The 23,845-nt window shown below is 36.3% G+C and overlaps 1 protein-coding gene across 3 annotated transcripts in view; it reads left to right on the plus strand.

Moving 5' to 3' along the window:
* Positions 1 to 23,845, plus strand: part of LRP11 (LDL receptor related protein 11) — a 95,489-nt gene that overhangs the window by 34,380 nt on the left and 37,264 nt on the right. For all 3 annotated transcript variants that reach the window (XM_020986598.2, XM_020986599.2, XM_020986597.2), the window contains exon 3: positions 19,130 to 19,271. In XM_020986598.2, the coding sequence (XP_020842257.1) occupies positions 19,130 to 19,271 (142 nt within the window). The remainder of the gene's footprint in view (positions 1 to 19,129; positions 19,272 to 23,845) is intronic.

The following is a 23,845-nucleotide window of genomic DNA, read 5'->3' on the forward strand; positions in this document are numbered from 1 at the left end:
AACCCTACTTTTAAATGTATACAAAAAAGCATTGATTTTAATATAAAATAATTATGTGGAGGGACTAGATGATTACAGCTGTGATTTCATTGGCGTAGGTAATTCAGTAACGAAACTCTCTGCTAATGCATATTGGCATCTATTCTTCAACACCTGGGCCACTCAGAGGTTAAAGACACCCTTAAGCCATGGAGCCAGTACATGTCAAAGGCTGCCCTTTGTTTCCTCATTTACAAAATAGGGAAAATAATACCTGTAGCACCATGTGCAAATCAACTGAAATAATGCATCCATCAAATAGCATTTATTAAATACTTATTAGTTCCAGGCACTGTACTAAGTGCTGGCAATACAAATACAAACTGAAAGAAAGATTATCCCTGGGGCTGCCAGAGCGCCAGCCCTGGATTCAGGAAGACCTGAGTTCAAATCTGGCCTCAGACACTTGACACTTACTAGCTATGTGACCCTGGGCAAGTCACTTAACCCCATTGCCTCACAAAAAAAAAAAAAGACTATCACTGCCCTCAAGAAGCTCACATTCTAATAAGGGAAGATTACACATAAAATGAAGCTGAAGGTTTGGCTGGAGGTGGGGAAGATTGGGGGATGCACGTACCTATTCTGGGGGCTCTGTAGAGCAAATGTGGACTGTGTTGCAGCCTAAAGAGGAATGAAACATGGCTGACCTGAGGTCCTCCTTAAATGGAGGCTCTGGGAGAAGTTATTTAATCAGAGGGAAGGGCCAAGGAGCGGAAGGCATTTCCACTGTATGAATTCTAGGGCTGAAGTGAGGTTCCAGGATGAAAAGATTTCTAAAGAAAGTCCACAGTACAGTATGGCACAGAGAGAACTGGATCAAAACCCTTTTTTCACTATGCAACTATTCTGTTTTCCCAGTAGTCTTTATTGAACAGAAAAGTGATTCTACTATTAGTTATGATAGAGTAATAAAACATTTTTTCCTAGGATCAAACGATCTTTGCATTTCTGTGTGTGTATGGATGTGTGTGTGTGTATAAGGATTATCTTTGGTGTTCCATTAATCTATTTTCCTTTCTCCCCACTCTGCACTTTAAAAAAAAAGTTTTATAGTTATCGATTTTGAAATCTGGTATGTTAGGACCTTGTTCTTTTTTTTTTCCATAGTTCTCCTTATTGTTTTCCATGTGAACTTTGTCGTGGATTTTGTTCTGTAAAGTACACTAGTGATAGTTTGATTGATATTTCATTATCTATACATTAAATAGGGAAGTATTGACATTTTTACTCTATTTGTCTTTACTTAAACAGGCACTATCTGTCCATTTGTTGAGTTCTTCCTTGAGTTCTGTCAAAAATCATTTTGAATTTTTCCTCATATGTCTCCATTTTTTCTTAATAGTTTAATGCCCCATTCTTGGAGGCAGTTTGTCATTACTATAAATTGTCTTTATCAATTTCTCTTGGTTCTGGTTGATAGTTTATAGGAACACAGATTTTTCTTTTCTGTGGATTTATCTTATATCTTCCTATTTGTTAAAGTAATTTGTTACTTTGGATTGTTTGTTTGAAGTAGTCTAGACAAAAAAAAATCATACCAGCTGAAAATAAAATATTTTAACTTCTAAATGGCCAATATGCAATCCTTTTCTTTTGTCATGCCTCACCAGGCTTGCTAACATTTCTAAGACTATGTCAAATAAAAGTAGTGACAGTATACAATTCTTGATTACTATATTCCAAACACTGTCTTAAGTACTAGAGATACTAAGAAAGGAATGGCCCCCTTCCATTGTCTTTTAAATTTTTTTCTGAGACACGCTTCTGAAACATTTAATGATTTAACAATATTCTAAAGCTGCTCAAACTTAAGTAGTAAGTGAATTATCTCTAATAGATAAGAATTTTTAAAGTATTTATCTTTGGGGCTTTCAGGGCTTTAAGACAATATTTCAACAACTATATACATACAAGACATATGCAGTATAGATGGAAGATAATCTCAAAGGTAAGGTAGTAAAAGAGGAATTCATGGGAGAGGGATTGAAATACTTCTCATGTTTTTCCATGGTTATAATATTACCTTATAATTTCAAATGTTGTATATGTATGTATAGGTATACCTATATACCTATACATATATATATACACACACACACATATGTATATATGTACATATGTGTGTGTGTTTAAGAAGACCATACTGAATCAAATGTGCTTCCTATAAATAATATATAGTTGAATCCTAATTTTTAACTAATAACATGATTTTCTTTTTGTTGAAGAATTCAGTCCATTTATATTTAGTTTTATGACTGTTAAATTTCTTTTCTTTTACTATTTTTTTTGTTAAATTATTATTCAATTTACCAGAAAGCTATATGGTCTTACTTTTATTGTTTTACTAACAAATTTAACTAGATCATGCTAACAAAGTTCCTGTGTTTAGCACTTCTAACTTTACAGATTTCTTTAACTCTGGACTCCCTGTTCATCAAAGGCAGGGGATTTGCTTTGGAACTATTGCTAGGTGGCACAGTGGATAGAGTCCTGGGCTGGAGTCAGGAAGACTTACCTTTCTGAGTTCAAATTTAGCCTCAGACACTTGCTACCTATATGACCCTGGGCAAGTCACTTAACCCTGTTTGCTTCAGTTTCCTGATCTGTAGAATGAGCTGGAGAAGGAAATGGCAAACTGTTCCAATGTCCGAGGAAATCCCAAATAGGGTCACAAAGAGTCGGACATGACTGAAAAAATGGCGGAACAAAATTCTGCCCTGTCCCCCTTCCATTGTCTTTTAATTTTTTTTAATTGAGACACACTTCTGAAACATTTAATAATTTAACAATATTCTAAAGCTTCTCAAACTTAATTAGTCACTGATTTATCTCTAATTGATAGGTGTGAGCTGTTTTAAGTATTTATCTTTGGGGCTTTCAGGCTTTAAGGTTGCTTAAAAACTTTATTGATGTCTGTCTCTCTCTATATACTTTTCCAAGCCCATATGCTTCACAGATGTCTATCTCTTACCTTCATGCATCACATGAGGCTTTGCTAGATAAAAAGTTTTGGACTCATTCTCGTTAATTTTGGACCCATCATATTCTAATTCTTCTGAGTGTTAGTTTTTATTGATTTTATTTTTGTTGACAAGTACGTCATTTCTATCTTTCATCTTGTAGCTTATAAAATTATTTTATAGGACAAAGATTTAGAATTGGAAGAGAACTTAAGAGATTCTATATTTGGATCCATCATTTTTCATGTGAGGAAACTGAGGGTCAATGAGGTTAAGTGCCTTATTCAAGGTCACAAAGACAGTAAATTACAGAGCAAGGATCGGAACCCAGCTCTTCTGAACCTAAATCCAACACTCTTCTACTATGTCATGGCTTGTTACTATAGTGTCAGAACTCAGTGATAGTGTGTCTAGGAATTCTTTTTACTGTATGTTGCTACTCTATATAATTTTGGAAAATTTTCTTGAATAAGTTTCCTGAAATTGAAATATGCTACTTGATTTTTTGGTTTTTCTTAATTTCCTGAGATGGCAGTAAGCCCAAAGTTATTGATAATAATATTAATGATGGCTGCAAGTGATCAAGGAAAAAGTAAAATTAAAGTAAAAATCTAATTTGATCCTTACAACAAGTCTGTGAGGTAGGTAGCTATTTTACAGATAGCTAGCATAAGACTGCCATTAGAATTTACATCATTTATAATTGTTTCAATAACTGAGTGATTTTATTAGCTTATTGCTCCACTTAATCTATGCTGTCTGAAATTCTGTTTTCTGCTATAGTAAGTCTGTTCTTAGAAGCTTCTATTGATTTTATGTTTGTTATAATTCCTACATTTGTAACTTTTTTTCAACCTTTCATCTCAGTTTTTATTCTAGCTTTACTTCTTCCTGTGTTTAAAAAAAAATTCCACATATTCTTCTTTTATTTCAATGCTGGTATTGATTCTTGCTTAAGTTTTTTTTTTTAATGTGCTATTTATCCAATTGAGGATTAATTTCAGAATATCCTGAATTGTTTCTTTTTTCCATTTCTGTTGTTTCAGATAGTCTAGTTGTTTTATTTGCATCATGGTAAAGATATTAATTGCTCATGGTTGTACCATGCCAATATGATAAAAAATAACAATACTACCTAACAATTTATTCACTGACAAGGCACCCAAACTACTAAGATGTTACTTTATAGTGCTAGAAAAAATAACAAAATGTATCTGGAATAACAAAAGATCAAGAATATTGAGGAAAAAAATAAAGAAGGAATATCAATGAGGAAAAAAAAAAGAGGGAAGAATAAGCATGTAGCAGTACCAGATCTCAAACTATTCTGCAAAGCAGTGATCATCTAAATTTTAGGACTCGATTAAGAAAATAGAAAAGTTGATCAGTAAAAGAGATTAGGTACAAACATACAGAAGCAAAGGATTATTTCCAGTTTATCTTTCATATATTTTGTTTGTACATGTTAATTTGCATTTTGTCTTCCCCATTAGACTGTAAGGTCATTGAGAGCAAGGACTTATCTTTTGCCTTTCTTTGAATCCCCAGTGCCTGACATATAATGGGTGATTAATAAATGTTTATTTACTGACTGACAGACTGACTTACTAGTTATAACATTCAACAAACCAAAATACTCTAACCACTAGGCTAAGGCTTCACTATTCAACAAAAGTTCCTACAGTGCTGTAGAAATTCAGTTTAAACAAATATTTCACACTATATCACGATAAGCTCCAAATGAATGCATGGTATAGATATAAAAGGTCTGATCTCAAGCAAATTAGAGGACAATGGACAGAGATACCTTTGATAACTATGGATAGAGAAAGAGTTTTTGATCAAACGAGGAATAAAGAGGATCACAATAGACAAAATGCACAGATTTGATTATATAAAATTGAACAGCTTTTGCCCAAAAGGAATCAATTACAGTTGAAATTAGAAGGGGGAATAGTGAAATGGAGGGGGGAAATTTTCAGGAAGTTTCTCTGATAAAGATTTGACCTCTAATATCCATCAGGAATTGATTTGAATATAAAAGAACAAAAGCCATGTAAAAGAATATGAACTGGCAGCTCTGAAGGGAAAGAAATCTAAGCTATAATCATATGGAAAAATGGTCCAAATCACTAACAATAAGAGAAATGCAAATTAAAACAACTCTGAGTTTCCACTTCATATTCATCATATTGGAAAAGATGACAAAAAAGAAAATGAGTGATATGGAGGGACTGTAGAAAAACCAGCAAATGGATACTCTCAGTGGAGCCTGTGAACTGGTCCAGCCATTCGGGAAAGTAACTTGGAACTACGCCCAAAATGTCCTTAAAATATGTGTATTCTCTGACCCAGCTGTAACATGACTCAGCTTTCACCCAAAAGAGATCAAAGATGAAGAAAAAGACTCATATGTACCATTCTACTTAATGCAGCACTTTTTTATGCTAGCAGAGAACTAGAAAATAAAAAGATGCCCATCAACTGGGAAATGACCAAGCAAATTATGTAATATGAATGTAAGTGAATATTACTGCACCATAAAAATGCCTAAGGAAACTTTAGAGAAACTTGGAAAGACTTATATCAACCAATGCAGAGTAAACTGAGCAGAACAAGCAGAACAGTTTATACAACATATACAACATTGTAAAATTTTTTTTAAAAAGTTTTAAACCACAACTTTGAAAGACTTAGAAACTGATCAACGTAATGACCTCCAGAAGATGGTGATGTCGCCTGCTACCCACCTCCAGACAAAGAATAGATGGACTAGAGTTGAGGAATGAGACCTAACATTTCAAATGGGACAGTGTGTGATTTGTTTTGCTTGATCATGATTACAAGAAAAAGTTCATTTTAATTTTTTTCATGGGAAGGCTTGGGAACAGGAGAAGGCGGTAAGGATTAATGGTATTAAAAGAGGAGGAAATAAAGAAAATATCATTGAAGATGAGAAGAGAATGAAGTTGAGAGTGACACATATAAACAAGACAGCTTTGAAATATGTTAAGCTTTTAATCCATATTTTAAACATAAGCTTTACATAAGAGAAATTTGGAGTTTCATATACAGTCCTCTTTCTATTAATTGTGTATGGAAATGTTCGTGTTTGATGCTTCTCAAGTTCAGGATAATAATTTTTTTTCAAAAAAGCCTTTTACAATTTTTTATAGCAGACTCCGTCTATGTGGTCACATAGCTGACTGAAGTATGGAAATTTTAAATCTCTCTGCCGTCTACTGATTACAAAAAATAAAAGGCTTTTGACTTAGAAAAACATCTCAGCCTTAAGGGGTCTTCTTGAATAAAATTTATTCCTTCTCTATGTTAAACTCATATGATAGACCCAAAAGTAGAGATAACTCTCTTCAACAAACTGCTGAATGTAGACATCAAGCAAAGCACAGAAAAGAGAAAAATGTTCACCAAGGTGTTCTTTGGTGCCCTTGAGAATATCCTGTTCAAAGCTTAAAGAGAAAAGGGATTCTTTATCAAAGGCAAAGTTCTCTAGATATTCTTGTTTGGAGTCAATATTGTGGTGATTGATTAGTAATACCATAAGGCCTTCTCAGGGTCACTCAAGAGAGATTAGCCTACCTACCCAAAATGGAAAAACAAAGTAGATAAAGAATTCTTATTGCCCAGATTTTATCCTGGTTAGGGAAGCAGTGTGGGGTGTCAATAGAGAATTGACCTTGTGGTCAGGAAGAATTGGGTTCACATCCTGCCTATAACATGGCAGCTAAGTGGCATAGTAAATAGAGTGCCAAGCCTGATGTCAGGAAGACTCAACTTCCTGAGTTCAAATCTGGCCTCAAACATTTACTAGCTGTGTGACTCTGGGCAAGTCACTTAATTCTTTTTGCCATGGTTCATCTATAAAATGAGCTGGAGAAGGAAATGGCAAACTGTTCTAGTATCTTTGCCAAGAAAACCCTAAGTGGGGTCATGAAAAATTGAACACAACTGAAATGACCAAGCATCACCAATCTGTTCCTGACACGTGGGGCTGTGTGACTCCAGGCAAGATACTTGTTAACTTTGAAACAGGTATATTACAAGCATCATCACATGATAATTTTTTGCAATGGAATAAACTTAAGAAAGTAGATGGGCATCTTCATTATTAATCCTATCTGAAATCTAAAAATAACATTTAATAACATCACTGTTCTTTATCTTCGCGAATAATCTATATCTTTAGAAAAGAAAACATCTTTCTAGCTATTTTTGTTTGAGATGTTTTTTTAGCAATTTAAGTTATGTGTTTTTGAGAACATATTTTTGTCCTTGGCTTTCTGCTAATCATTCATTTGAACATTACAGTTGTTTATGCTATTGTGCCTTTCAGTTCAACAGATATTTATTAAGTTCTTGCTGTGGGCAAAGCCCAGTAAGGAATGAGATGTATAAAACAGTTACTGCCTTCAGTCACCTTATAGGGTAGTAGGAGTGAAGGAACTAAAAGAAATGTACAAGCAAGTGTAATAAAAGAGAGAATATGATAAATAACCCTGAGAAGCACAGAAAAAAGTATTAGGAGGATTCAAAAGAGGGAGAGATTAAATCCAATTGAAAGAATTCAAGAAAGGCTTTCTCAGACTTTGAATAAATAATGTGTCACACTTCTATGGGTAAAGATTGGAGGGGCAGCTAGGTGGCGCGATGGAGTACCAGCCCTGAAGTCAGGAGGACCTGAGTTCAAATCTAGTCTCAGACCAAACACTTGATACTTACTAGCTGTGTGACTCTGGGCAAGTCACTTATCCCCAAGTGCCTAAAAAGAAAAAAAAAAAAGATTGGAGAAAAAGACATTCGAGAAGGAAGAAAGAACACGAGGGTTGGTTTGGAGGTAGGAAAATGCCTGATGTAGTGTGGGACAACATCTAGCCCAGTTTGAGTGGAAAATGGGGTTCACATAGGTAAGTGGTAGGAGATAAAATAGGAAAGGTAGACTGGAGCCATATTGTGTCCCTAGCCCCTTTCTATTTGTAGTTCATTCAACACAGAAACAGTAATCTGATTAAGAGCACCGACCTGGTTTCACATCACTACAATCTGTGCGGGATATCTTGCCAAAGCTTGGGGGGGGGGGGCTGCCCTAGTATTGTGATCATCACTTATTACCCTTAGTTCTACTTCTACACTCATCCTGATTTGTTTCCATTACATATTTTCAGTTACACAGCTTAAATAAATTCCCTGTCACCACAGACATAGAAATCCTCAGCAAGCTAGGCCCAAAATTACCACCTAGAGAATAACCCCCTTTATCTCACATCCACATACCAATCTACCCAGCCAGGCCCAGAACCACCCAGTCTCCCACACACAACACAAACAGATAGAGCAAGAGTGACAATACTCCCAATATAATTCACATACAGAGTGTCCAAAAGTCTTTGTGCACTTCTAAGCCATTAAAAAGTTTATTTTAACCTATTAAAGCTTAAAACTACACTAAGATTTTTGGAATACCCTGTATTTAATGCAATTCCAATCAAAACACCAATGGCTATTTTGAGCCATAAATTACTAGAACCAGATAACAGCATAGATTTTATATATACATATACAAATAGATTATAGAATAAATTATAGATTATATATAGATATATATATATATGCAAATATATAAATGGTGAAGAATAACAAGAGACTCTAATAGATCAGTAGCTATAGAACTGATAAGCAAAACTAAAAGCTTAATTTTTTAAAAAGACTAACAAAAATATAGCTAAACTGATCGAGAAATAGAGGGGGAAATTAAATTACCAATGTTAAAAATGAATAGGGTATATTCAAAATAAAAGGAAAGAAAGTGAATTACCAAAAACTACCATATTCACTTATATGCCATCAAAATTAAGAACTCAGGGGAAGCATAGGAGTATCCAAAAATAGAAATACCCAAATTAGCAAATAATTAAGAGCAGAAGTTTTTCAGGAGAAGAAATTAAGTAAACCATAAATGAACTGTCAAAGAAAAAAAATCACAGGGATTTAGTGAATTCTTTCAAAGGTTTAAAGAACAATCAATACATATTCAACAAAAATTATTTTCAAAAACCAAGACAGAAGGCATGTTACTAAACTCCTTTTATAAGAAGAGCATTGTCTTGATACCCAGACTCTAGAGAGAACAGGAGGGAAAGGACTATAAAGCAATGTTGCTAATGAATCGTGATGCAAACATTTTAAATAAAATCCTTAAAGAGTCCACTACTGTATGATAATATATGCAGAAAAATTTCATTATGTCCAAGTTGGATTCATACTAGGGATGCAAGAATGGTTAAATATTGGAAAAACAATTAGCATAATAAATCATATGAACAACAAAAATTTACTTGATTATTTCAATAGGTGTTTTTAAAAAAGCCTTTGGCAAAACAGCATTAATTTCTGTCAAAAACCCTAAAAAGCTTTAACTCAGAATTTACACTGCTAAGTATATTTCCAAGGAAGTAAATTATAAAAAGAAAGTCTCCATATACACCAAATATTTATAGCAGCACCTTTTGTGGTAGCAAAGAACTAGAAACAAAGCAGACTTTCATTGTTTGGGGAATGGCCAAAGAAATTTTGGTATATGAATGCAATGGAATATTACTGTGGTATAAAGAAGCAACAAACATGGTGAATCCAGAGACACTTGGAAAGACTTACATGAACTGATGCAAAATGAAGTAAGCAGAGCCAGGAAAACAATAAATGACCACAACAATGTAAATGGAAGAACCAGCAACCATAAGAATTGAAACTGAATGTAGTGAAATAATAAATAACAAGTTTAGCCCCAATGAAAAGATGTGAGAAGATACCTTCCCTCTACTTCTTTGCAGAAGCAGGGGTTCACTGGTATGGAACATTGTATATGATATCATGTATTTTTATGCATTGGCTGGTTTTGCGACATTTATTTTCTCTTCTTCCTCTTTTTTTTTTCTTCTTCTTTAAAAAATTGTTATAAGATGTTGCCTCCTAGGAGCAGGAAGGAGAAGGGGGGGGGAATCCAGGCAATATTAAAAAATATCATTTTCAAAAATATTTAAGCCCTAAAAAGCATAAGCATGAAAGATACCTTCTTTAGCATTATCAAAAGAACAATTTAAGTCAGAAGTAAGTATTATTTGCAAAAGATGAACTCGTGAAGTTTTCCCAATATATTAGCAAGTATATCTCTCTCCCTATTATTATTTAAACATAGTTCTAAAAATGTTAGCTATGGTAATAAGACAAAAGAAAAAATGCAGATTGGCTAAAAATATATTTTATGTGAAAAAAATTTGGTTAATAAATAACACCTAAAATATATAAGGAACTGTTAAAATACAATATCCATTTCATAGGGAAAGTTTATAAAAATAGAAAAACCAAATTGGTAATTATCACTTTAAAAAAACTTCACTAATCAAAGAAATGCAAATTAAAACAACTTTGATTTTTCATGCCCATCAAATTAATTATTTAATTTTCAAAACTGGCAAAGACAAAGCCAACAAAACTCAAGGGTGGCAAAGGTGTGTGCCACCTTAGGAAAATGATCTGGCAAATAGCAAATGTTCCATAAATAATAATACATTTTGGCCCAATGTTTCTGTTGCGAGGACTGTATGAGAAGAGCGTTATGAGGAAAGCACAGGGGTAGGGGGGAGGCAAACAGATTTTGTTCCAAAGATATTTTTTCATAATGTTTGTATTATTTTAGAAAGTGTTCCATGTTGCACATGCCATGAAACACAGCAATCTTTGAGGAACTGAAAATTCATGTGAACAGTAGACAATGGTGAGGGGTGCTTTTAATGTGAATAGGCTGCAACATGTAACAAATAAGAAATTTCAAAGGACTAGAGTAAAGGATGTCACTAGGGAAATGTATAATCAAAAAATAAGATGAGCTAATAAGGTGAAGCATGACAGACAGGTGGACAGCCTAGGAGTTCCAGTGTTATAGCCTCAGTGTCAAGAGAAATCGAGGGCCTCCAGATTGTCAGATTGATCCCCTGTGGTGAACTCTTGGGAGGACATGGATGGGTTACAAGCTGTATCAGGGGCCATCTCCAGTCGTCCTGATCTATATCTCAGCACTGAGCCCAGATGGCTCCAGAGGAGAAAGTAAGGCTGGTAACTTTGCCCAACCTTCCCTCACTTAAATCCAGTTCATGTGCAAGTCATGGCCTCACCTCTTTGATGTCATGGTCCTCTTCAAGAACAAAGGACAAATGACAATAAACTGTATCACTAGGAGGGAAACATCCAGGCTGATGAGATCACAAATCCATTTTGGTATTTGTATTTATTTAATATTTATTTTAGGCAATGCAGTATTATTCATAAGTGTAAAAAATAAACACTGAAAACATGTGAAATGTCTAATAATAAGGGAGTGATCAAATCAATTGTGGTACATTAATAGAAACAGCGTCATGCAGAATAAGGCCTGCTGGATTTGGAATCGGATGACATGCTAATGTCAAACCCCAGCTCTGCTGGGTGCTACCTGTGTGACCTTGGGCAAGTAATCTGCCCTCACTAGGCCTCAATATCTCATTAGGGCAATGAGGGAATAAGAGCAGATGACTCTATAGTCCCCTCCAGCTCTAAATCTGTAATGCTATGAAATGAACTCCTATGATGCAATTAAAATAGGTAAGCATGAGAAATATTTTTAAATCTGGAAAAACCCTCATGAAACTATGCAAAGTAAATATAAAAATCAGCACCAGGAGAACAGCATGAATGCGAATAAGACCTTATAAAAGGAAAAGTGAACAGGAATGGGCAGGTCAAGCAAAATGTAAGTTTAGTTGTTTTATTGAAGTGCAATACTATTAAGTTTTTAAATAAATAATTTGATAAATCATTTAAAAAGAAAAAATGGTTGAAAACAGTTTGGAGGCCAAAGCAGAACATTTTAACATGTCAGCGGGTTTAGGTTCTGATCCAGCTCTACAGATGTTGTCTTTGTTATTGTAGTGTTAGTCATGTCCAACTCTTCCTGACCCCATTTGGGATTTTCTTGGCAGAGATACTGGAGTGGTTTACCATTTCCTTCTGCAGTTCATTTTACAGAGGAGGAAACTGAGGCAAACAGAGTTAAGTGACTTGCCCAGTGTCACACAGCTAGTAAATGTCTGAGAGTAGATTTGAACTCAGAGATATGAGTCCTCCTGACTCCAGGGCCAACACTCTATCACTCTGTCTATCACTCCACCTAGCTGCTCATGTTGTCTTTCTTAGGGGGGATGAAAGTCAATCACTTCACAATGATTTAGTGTCCCCTTCAGCAAACAGTAACAGTGTAAAATTTCACAAATTAGTTTTAAAAATCAGTAATAAACCTAAAGTGATTCACAGAACACTTTGAATTATAATACATAGGAATGATAACATGTGCTATCCTGAAACTGTTCAGAATGTCAACTTCTAGGGTTTCACAAATAAAAACGAGCATATGAGAGGTAATAAATTAAATAATATGTCTGTACTCCAGGGACTTCAACAAATATACTGTCAAACTAACATGTGATGATTATTGTAAGGTCATGCATTTCTAAGCCCTTTTCATGGTGGCAATATATTGGACATTGAAGGGATGTTCATCAATTGGGGAATGGCTGAACAAGCTGTGGTGTATGAATGTAATGGAATACTGTTGTGCTAAAAGAAATGTTGAGCACAGGGGCAGCTAGGTGGCACAGTGGATAGAGCACTGGCCCTGAAGTCAGGAGGATCTGAGTTCAAATCTGGCCTCAGACCAAACACTTGACACTTACTAGCTGTGTGACTCTGGGCAAGTCCCTTAACCCCAATTGCAAAAAAAAAAAAGAAAAGAAATGTTGAGCAGGTGGATTTTGAAAAACCTAGAAAGACATGTACAAACTGATGCAAAGTGAGATGAGCAGAATGAGGAAACCATTGTACACAGTATCAGCAACATTGTGTAATGATCAACTATGAATGACTCGGCTCTTCTCAGCCACACAGTGATCCAAGAGTCGTGAGTTTTTATCCAGGCAGAAATGTGCAAGGAAAGCTCTGCAATTAATACATTTCCTCCATATTGATTGTGGCTATTATTAATGGCTCATGATATCCTTCGATAGATTGAGCATTTAAATGGCCAATGCAATATCTGTAGTCCCTTGGTAATTGCGGAACCATTCTACAGAATGAAAACAACTTCTGGGAGCATGGGCTAAGTATATCATATCCACCTGGATGAAGGAATTAAAAATTGGGCAACCAGGAAGCACAGTGGTTTGAGTGCTGGGCCTGGACTCATCTTCCTGGATTCAAATCTAGCCTCAGACACTAACTGGGTGACCCTGGGCAAGTCACTTAACCCTGTTTGCCTCAGTTTCCTCATCTGTAATATGACCTAGAAAAGGAAATGGCAAAGCACTGTAGTATATCTGCCAAGAAAATCCCAAATGGGTTGATGAAGAGTCAGACATGAATGAAAAACAACTGAACAACAAAGCAAAATTGTTTTAAAAGTATATTTGTCCAAGAGGAAAATAATGCTAAGCATATGTATGTGATAATGATAGCTCACATATGCACTCATTATTTCATTTGATCTTCACAACAACATTTGAGTTAGGTGCCCATTTTACTAGTGAAGAAACTAAAGCTGAATAAATCATAAGAATTATACATCTAGAACCAGAAGAAAGTCATCTGGTCCAACCTCCCTCATTTTGTAGATGAGGAAACTGGGGTAAGAAAGTTAAGTGGTCATACAGCTAATGAATACCAGAAGCAGCTGGGGTGATAAGAAAGTACCAAGTGGGGACCTTGGAAGCCTCTGGCACCACTCAAATCAGGACACCTCAAGCTCAGGGGCTCTGAGATCCTTAGCATGCTGTCCTGAGATGCCACAGAAAGCCCTGAAGATCCAGCATTCTGAACTTCAAACATTGAGGGGTGAGGAATGGAACTAATTCTGGGAAATGGAGGTCAGAATCTAGGTGAACCAGGGCAGGACTTGGGAGGGACAATCGCACAACCCCAAAAGCACAGCAGGGGCTTATCCTGACACAAAATCCCAGACCGGGAATTAAGACTAGAGAAATAAGTAAAATAGATAAAACACTAAACAGTATGAAAAATAGTTGTAGATGTATAGATTCCTCTCAAAAGAGAAAGGAAGTAACTCTAACCTGCAACCGGAGACTCAAACGAAAAGATTAATTTTTCCACAAGGTCAGTCAGTACTTAGAAACAAAATGAAGCAAGAGACAAAGGCTAAATAAAAGCTCTTTAGGAAACAATTGGAAGGAAGGGGCAGCTAAGTGGCTCAGTGGATAGAGCACCAGCCCTGGATTCAGCAGGACCTGAGTTCAAATCCAGCCTCAGACATGTAACGCTAGCTGTGTGACCCTGGGCAAGTCACTTAACCCCATTGACTAGCTAAAAAAAAGAAAAGGAAAAGGAAATAATTGGAAGGAGAATAAATAACCTAAAAGAGAAAGTAGTAAAACTTGCCCAAGTAACAGATGCCCTGAAAACTAGAATTGACCAAATATAAATTCGCAACTCTATGAGACAGTAATAAATACTAGAATAAATTTTAAAAATTGCAAAAATAGAAAAAAAAAGTAAAATATCTGATAAAGAATAACTATTGGCCTGGAAAACAAATCTAGAAGACATCATTTAAGAATCATGGAACTCACTGAAAACTAATTTTTTTAAAAGCCTGGACACTATTTCAAGAAAACATAAATAACTCCCCAGATCTGTTAGAATCAGAAGTCAGAATAAAGATAGAAAAAATCCACCAATACCATTCTGAAAGAAAGCCCCAAATGAAAAGCTCTAGAATTGTCAGAGCCCAAATCGCAGGTTGAGAATAATTTGCCTTGCAAAGCTAAGTATAATCTTACAGGTAGGAAAAAAAATGGATTTTTAATGGACTTTAAGTGTTTCTGTTGAAAAGATCAGAGCTGAATAGAAACTTTGAAATATAATTGTGAGACTCAAAAAAAGCCTAGAAAGATAAATTCATTTGAGTAATTGGAAGGGGTTATATGATGATTTAATGCTAATTCTGACATAGGAAGAAGAACCAAATGTCCCTTCAGAACCTCATGTCTTCAAAGAGTATTGAGGGAGTACAATGAGAAAAACAGAGATCCTGGGGGGCAGATTGGTTCTGTTCTGAGGTTTTAAAGAGGAAAAAGAGAAGGGAAGTTAAAATGTATGTTAGCATAAAAAGGAGAAAGATGGAGCTGGAACTTGCTACATGTCATAAAAGAAAATGTGTATCCCAACGTGAAGGAAGGGCATCACCTAAAGTTCCTTGTCATCTGGACAGGGAAACCATGCAGAGGGGAGGAGAGGGAACGCTAAGGAGTGAATGGTTGCAAATAAAACTAACTTCCTGATCCTGAAAGGGAGGTGGGGTTAAAAGGGAAAAAACAAAATAAAAGCAAAGAAATAAAATCTAAGGAGGGTGTCCATCGATTGAGGAATGGCTGACCACATAGTGATATGTGAATGCAAGTGAATATTCTTGTGCCATAAAAATGATGAAAGAGTTGATTTCAGAGAATCCTGTGTATTATAAACTGATGCTGGGCCAAGTGAGGGGAACAGGTTACAGAAATGCAGCATTGTAAAATGCACGCGTGTGTGTGTGTGTGTGTGTGTGTGTGTGTGTGTGTGTGTGCGTGTGCGCGCAATTTTGAGAGACTTTAGAGCTCTGATCAGTCCAATGATAGAAAACCATCTCTAGGAAAACTCACGATGAAGTATGTCACATAGCTCCTAACAGAGGGGGAAAAAATGGATTCAGGGTACACAGAGATAAATATTTTGGACATGTAAGGCTACTTTGAGGACTCATTTTGCTTGACTATTTGTTATAAAGGTTTTCTTTTTTCTTTCAGTTTTTAAATTTCAGGGTGTTTTGGGGATGGGGAAGAAGAGAAGTAGCAATAGTAATGCCAGAAGAGACAAAACCATTGCAACTTTTTTTTAAGGCACAGAAGACAATAGGTTTAAAAGAAAGCATAAACAAGAATCTAGACCGTTTTGAAAATAATGTGGAATTTATTACATACTTTTTTTTTAAAAAAAAGCAAATTGTAGGAAATGATAATTTACAGTTTCATATGCAATTCTCTTTCCCTGTTCTGCTGTGTGTATGGAAGTGTTCCTTTTGGGAAATTTAAGTTTGGATTTTTTTTTTTTAATAAAAGTATCAGGGGTGAGATTTGAATCAAGACTTCCGTCTCTAGAGGTAGTACTGGTTTTCATGCAGCTAATAAGTCATACACACACACACACACACACACACACACACACACACTCTCTCTCTCTCTCTCTCGCGCCTACACTTGGACACAGGGGAAAAAAAACCCAAGAGGGAAAAAACTAATGAACCAGAATCTTGCCAAGTTCAAGATAAGTAGAAATAGTTTTTCCACCTTTTCCAATCATTTGGGGCCCTATTGCCCTATCCAAAGTAGTGAGCAACTGGAGTTTATGGAGTGTGAGGGAGGTGACCTGCTCTTTAGGAAAATCACTTTGACAGCTGTGAGGAGAATGAATGGAGTATGGAGAGGCTTTCAGGCCAGGTGGGGAACAATTAAGAGGCTATTATAATAGTTCAGGCAGGAAGTAATGAGGGGCAGAACTAGGAAGGTGATTATGTGAATAGAGAGTAGGCCCCAAACTAGGCGTGTAATCTCATAATGGTAACAAATCTAATTATTTCAAATTGGAATCTGAAAACAGAATAGTGAGTACCTGAAAAAAAATTGTCAGTGCTACATGTGAAAACAGAAGGTCTGTGTTGGTCTAATGCCAAATGAAATTATAATATAGTTTAAATTTTATTACCTAGTACTATTTCAGCACCTGGGGGTGGGTGGGGAGAGGCCCACAAAAAACAAAAACTACAAATAAAAGATTTAAGAAATCTTGTGAACAAGTTGGTTTATCCTGTCATATAAGCCAAAACACTTCAGTGCAAGCAAATAATAGTCTCAGATAGATTTCATCAATTGTCCACAGATATTATATATAGTAGTAACCGTAGAGAAACAATTAAGATAAATTATATATTTTAAAAGGGCCTTACTGGGGAAAAAAAGACCAAGAAAGGTAAAGTCATTTGTCCAAGGTTACTCAGGTAGATAGACCTGTGATTTGAACCTGACCCTCCAATCTAGAGCCCAGGAGATATCTGGAGGGTCAAGCTGTTTCTCACATCCTTGCTGCACTTTCTACAATCTTACCTGAGGGTGCTGACAACCCCTTACCCCATACCTCACTGAAAAAGAAAGCAGGAAAAAAAACACGGGGAACACTATAAAATTGACACAAATGCTGGCCAGATCTGAGAAGAGAATTAATAGATTCTGTATTTGCTTATATAGGGGCAGCTAGGTGGTACAATGGATAGAGTGTCAGGCTTGGAGTCAGGAAGACCTGAGTTCAAATCCAGTCTCAGACACTTACTAGCTATGTGACCTTGGGCAAATCACTTAACCCTGTTTGCCTCAGTTTTTCTATCTGTAAAATGAGTTGAAGAATGAAATGGCAAACCACTCTGGTACGTTTACCAAGAAAACCCCAAATGGGATCACAAAGAGTCAGACACGACTGAAATAACTGAACAACCACCAATTTTTGTTAATGCTACAGTCCTCTTCCCAATCATCCATTACTCAAACTTTTGATAACATCTCTGTCTCTCTTGCCCTGACCCCATCTAGTTAGTCACCAAGTCCTATCGCTCCTATCTCAACAATATCTCTAGAATATATTTTTTTTTCCAGTCTCACTGTTACCACTTTCCTTCAGGCTCTCATAATCTCTCATGTGGAGTACTACAATAACCTCCTAACCTCTCTCTCGTCACTCTATCCTAGGACACTGGTGTCAGATCAATCTTCCTAAAGCGCAGGTCTCAATAACAGTTGGTCATCATGGTGACCCTGGGCAAGTCACATATCCCTTCTTGGTCTCACTTTCTTCAAAGAAGGAAGTTGAGCTAGATGATCCCTAGGGAACCTTCCCAGCTCTAAATCCTGTGTTCCCATGATCCCTTACTTAACAGGGTTGTTATATCTCTACAGAGTTTATCAGTCTTCCATTGACTCCTACTGACTCCCATTATAAAAGAAGAGATATTCTATTTGCAAAAATGAGGATAGAAACTTAATTTTCCATTTTCTTTCTCTGAATCCACATCTCAACTAACGGTGTATGAACATGAGGACTGTTGCCTTTTTAGGCAACTGGGTGACACAGTGGATTCAGGGATGGATCTTGAATCAGGAAGACCTCACTCAAATCCTGCCTCACAGATTTACTAGCTGTGTGACTCTGAGCAAGTCACTTAACCTATCTTCCAGGGTTGTTGTGAAGCTAAAACAAGATAATATTTGCAAACAGCTTTGCAAACTGAAAAGATATATACATATCTATCTATCTATCTATCTATCTATCTATCTATCTATCTATCTATCTATCTATCTATTATATTATATATATACACACATGTAAATGTTGTGTGTATATACACATACACACACACAAACACACATATATATACTGTCGATATTTTTCTGACAATCTGGGAGGTTGGTACCACTATTTCCAAAGTTATTTTTAAATATTTCTGACTCTTACCTCAAGGCTACCTTCTCTAACCCATCCTCCACACAACTGCCAAAGTGATTTTCCTAAAGCATAGGTCTAACCATGTTGATTCCTTACTCAATCAATTGCAGCAACTCCCTATTGAAACTAGAATCAAATGTTATTTTGTCTTTATCTCATCCTCTTTTAATTTCTATTTTGTGCAAACATTGTAATTTAAGTTATTTGGTATGGTATGTTATTTATATGTATATAAATAGGTATACACAGATTGGAGATAAATGTTTAAAAAAAATGTTTTACCAATACTGCTACATGCTGAAAAAAAACATGAAGACCATTGACCTGGAACATTGCCCATACTCAATAAATGTTAAATTCTACCGCAACAGAAATGAGTTAGCGTATGATAGTTAACAGTGGTTACCAGTTCATAATTTTGAAATTAACTCTATACCTTAATTTTCCAAAGTGAAATGTGATATTTCCTGTTTTTGGATCAGGTACCTCAATCAGGAATCCTGAAGCTATCCCACTTGCAAGAAGGAGTATACGTCTTCCAGCTGACTGTGACAGACACTGCTGGTCAGAGGAGCTCTGACAATGTCTCCGTGACTGTACTTCCCAAGGCACAAACTGCAGTAGGTGAGGGGGAGAAAAATGAAAGTATCATTGGAGGATAATTCAACCAAAAAAGAAAAGCCTTTTTTTTAATGGATCTATAGATTTCCTAAGTATAAGGGCTTTTGTTGGTTGTTCCATTTCATTTTCTGAAGCCCCAAATCTGAAATCATTTCAGGATGATTAACACTTCAGTATGAGTGAGATAAGAGGTCCTTATTTCTGGAATTTAAGATGGTTAATAGAGTGTGAGAGTTTCAAGGCATAGTAGAAGCCCCATCCTTTTTTTATTTGTCCTACTTCTAAATTCTCAGCCTCTTATTGGAAAGAATGTTACTTAAAGATTGTTGATGGATTTAATATGTGTATGTATAGATATATGTGTACATATAGATGTCTATATGTATATATAAATATGTGTTATATATCACAACCCATATATGTATATATTTGTATGTGTCTGTGTGTATTTCCAGGAGAGCCTCTGCCAATATTTAATTCTAAACAGATAAAAACAAATAAGACACATTGCCAGGATTTTGTTTTGTTTTAATTATTTAAGAATATTAAGTGTTATTATATATAAGTAAAAAGAAATATATAAGTAATAAAAAATTTTTAAATATGCAGCATACAAATCCAAAACAAATTCACTGCCTTAACATTCACTTCTTTTGAATAATCATCTATCTTTATTATTTTTTTAAAACTCCCCATTTCTAAGATGAAAGCATCAAGTGCATATAATAAACCAATCAATATGAGTTGCATGGATTATTCACAAATGGCACTAGGCAGTACTAAAGCTGGAGAAGTGAGATATCTAAGGTTGTTTAACCATTATTGGGAAAGTTACTTTTGGAGAGATTCTATATTGGTGAGCCTGAGATGTTGCATACTTTTCCTAACCTTGCAGCAAGCCTCTGGCAGCCTTGGACTCTCTGTTATTTGCAAAGGAATTAACACAATGGGCTAAGTAATAATGATAAAATATTAGAATATAAACATAATTTCTCCATAACTGTTCTAGGCTCATATCAAAGATATGGCTCAGCATTCGTATTAGAAAGAAAATTTTCTAAGAATTCAAAACCTATGGAGCTTGGCAATCTTCCAGTGCATTATGCTTTTCACTGGAATTATCAGTTGCCAATTCTTCACTATATTTGTCATCTCATTGATATGGGTATTATCTCCAGTGATGCTGATCATAATGCATCCATGCCCAAATTATGCAGATCTTGCTCAGGTCTTCCCCAAAATTCACCATGTTGGATCCACCCAACACGGTGGGGACAAACTATTGGTCACAGGGTGAAAAAAAAATTGCTGACCATCTCCTTTGCCACCTATACTTTAAGCTTTCTTTGAAGATGGGGTGAATGTGACCAGGTCAGACAGCTCTTCTCCATCCCAGCAATAGGAGCATGTGAGAGAATTCACAGCTTTGCCCATGAGACAGCAGTAGGCTGACATTCAGTTGACCTCCACGTGAATGGAGACTAGACTTCCTGTCCCAGGTGTGGACAATTGATTAACAGCTATTCAATGTAAAGACTGATTGACTTAACAGTCTCTTGAGCACACATTTGAATGCACTAGATATAAATCAGGAGAATAATAATAGCTCACACTTTATATAGCATTTTATAGTTTAGAGAGCACTCACATCTCTCATATACAAGTCCTTCTCTTCATTCACACAGCCACCTTCCTCATTCTGCCCCTCATCACCTCTTGTCTGAACTATTATAATAATGTCTTATTTGGTCTCCCTGCCTCAAGCTTCTCCCTGCTCCATTCATCCTTCTCACAGTTGCCAAAGTGATTTTTCCTAAAGAGCAGGTGTGACCATGTCCTCTCCCTCACACTCCATAAACTCCATAAATTACTTCTAAGATCAACTCCTCAGTTTCGAATTTAAAGCTTTTCACAACCTTGCCCCATCCTACCTATTCAGCCTTATTCTCCATTACTCCTCTCTACACTCTATGGTTGAGTCAAATTGGCTTTCTAGATGGCATCTCCTGCCTCTGTGCCTTTTCAAGGTCTCCTACAGTAGGAAGGGTCTTTACTTTTCACTTCTACCACTTGGAATACAGAGTTTCCTTCAGGACTCAGGTCAAGTACTACTTTTTACATGAGGTCTTTCCTGTTTCCCAAACCCCATCTGCTAGTACTTACCCCACTAAGGTTGCCTTACATCTGCTTTGTAAGTTATTGGCTATATCTATATGTATGTATGTTGCCTTCCCCATTAGAATGTAAGCTCCTTGAAGGTAGGTACTTTTATTTTTCTTTTGTCTTTGTATCCCAAGTGCCTGGCATGTAATAAGCATTTAATAAATCTTGTTTACTTGATAAATGGCTTCCTCACAAACCTGTGAAATAGGAAATTGTGCCTTTTTTTTTTTATCAGGAAGTTGGAGGACAGAAAGTTTAAATGGCATGCCCGTGGGTCACATGGCTAGTTTTGTGAACTTTAGGATCTAAATCCAGGCTTCTTGTTTCCTAGGCTAGCTTCATCAGGCTTCCTCTCAAGAAGTAATATGATACCTTATTCTCAGGAATCAATGGAAAAAAAATAAAAATAAAAATAAATAATTTTTTTTTTAAAAAGGAATCAATGGTACTTGTGCCCAGTACATTCAGGGTTTGCTCTGGCTAGTATGTATCAGGGTCAGAGGCCTTTCCAGGCATATGCCTAGCCAAGCTCCAAATCCAATATTGATTCTAGGGAACCAAGATTTAGAACTAGGCTTTGTTTCTGCCCATGTATAAAATTATAGGTGAACATATTCCTGGCCCCTAAAAAAAAATAGAAAAGGTTTATTTCTCTAGCAACCTAGAGCACTGTTTTCTCCCTGGCTGGCCCTGTGAGTATGTTGGGGCCAGGGAGAAAGTAGCCTAAGACAGACAGATGGCCGGCAACCAGCCAGGCATTTGTTTGCCTCCATCCATTCACTTGGCCAGATTCTACAGTCTCCAGTAGCAACTTGGCAATTATAAATGAGAAAATGTCTTTGAAGTTGCCTGGGCCGAAGTGAAGTGAATGTCCTTTGAAAAGCAGCGTTAGGCTCCAGACCCTCGCCTTCTTTCCAATGGCCTTGTACGCCTCTACAGAGCAAGCTAGCAGTGTAGTTACTGCAAATGTTCTCTTGAGTTACTCTCACAGTGGGGCTTTGTCATTGCCTTATGAATAAGATGCTAGGAATCAGACTCTGGGAGTAAAACGCTTTGAGGCACTGAAAGCAGGAGGTGGAAACGTTTCAAACACTGCTCATCATTCTGCAACATAGAATGACCTTGTAGTTCAGGCAGAGCTGTAGTGATTCAGGGCTACTTCATTACCATATCGTCCTCGTCACAGGCCAGCAGGCAGCAGACACTGTTGATTGTGCAATGAAATCTGGCTCAGTGGGATTAGATTTTGTATGAAGAGGCTGTGTATTTTCAAATGAGAAAGCTTGAAAAAAGCATTCAAAAGTAACTCTTCTACACACGAGCAGACATTTCTGTGTGTTCTTAAAGTAGGACAAATGGCCCATTTAAATTTGCCAGATGTTTTCATTAACTCATTGTTATCTAGAGTTTTCTTGTGGTGATTTTGAAAAATGTAACCTAATAAGGACTTTGCTATCCCAGAACTCTTCAGCATGCTTCCTGTCCTTGTCTTGTATTTCTAGCTGTTGTTTCTCTCCATCTTCTCTGAATTCTCTGGAATACTTGCCCTATTCCCCTCTTCCTTCCCTGGTGACAATTACTACCACTCCTCTTTCCTTACCCTCTTCTTTCTAACTCCAGTTACTCTCCAACTTCCTCAAGATCAAACATTTGCTTTTTCCTGACTTTTCCAACAGTACAACTTAATCATTTATTTTTCTAGAGCAGAAATCTCTAAAGCTTTGCTTGGGTATGTGCACTATACCTTCTATTCCCTATCTAATATTACATTTGTGTTATAAAAAGAGCTGTTTAATCTACTTTGTTCCTAAAACTTTTCATGATCTAGTTCTGGTTAGGTACTGTTAGTTTACAATACAGATGCTGTATTGATCCTCATTTCTTCCTGTTGCTGCTAAGCTTTAATGAGACTGATTTAACTATGAGGAGAAAAATTATCCTTCAAAAAAAAGCCTTCTCCTTAGAAGCCCCAATTAGATAAAAGCTCTTCTTGAGAGCCCAGGAAGGAATATGATTTCATCATCTGGAAAAAATAAAATTGTCATTAGCAAGAAACCAGAAATTCTGGCAAGGCACTGCCCTAAGCCAAGGACACTGTGACATTCACTCAGAGGATGCAATAATCACAGGTTGAAGATTAACCAAAAGAAACTATTAGTGAGGAGACAAGAGTACACACGTGGTATGGTGAGAGATAGTGTCTCCTTTAAAAATAATGAAGTAGTGTTTTAAGATGTAGTATCACTAGTGTCAGAGGCAGCTAGGGAGCTCAGTGGATAGAGCACTGGGCTTAGCATCAAGAAGACCTGAGTTCAAATCCAGCCTCAGACACTTACTAGCTATATAACTCTGGACAAGTCAGTGAATGAATGAGTGAGTGAGTATAGGGCTCCATCATAAACAGAAGTATAAGA

The sequence above is a fragment of the Phascolarctos cinereus genome, unplaced genomic scaffold (assembly GCF_003287225.1).
Source record: "Phascolarctos cinereus isolate Bilbo 61053 unplaced genomic scaffold, phaCin_HiC Scaffold_5;HRSCAF=322, whole genome shotgun sequence".
In the NCBI taxonomy this organism is placed as follows: Eukaryota; Metazoa; Chordata; class Mammalia; order Diprotodontia; family Phascolarctidae; genus Phascolarctos; species Phascolarctos cinereus.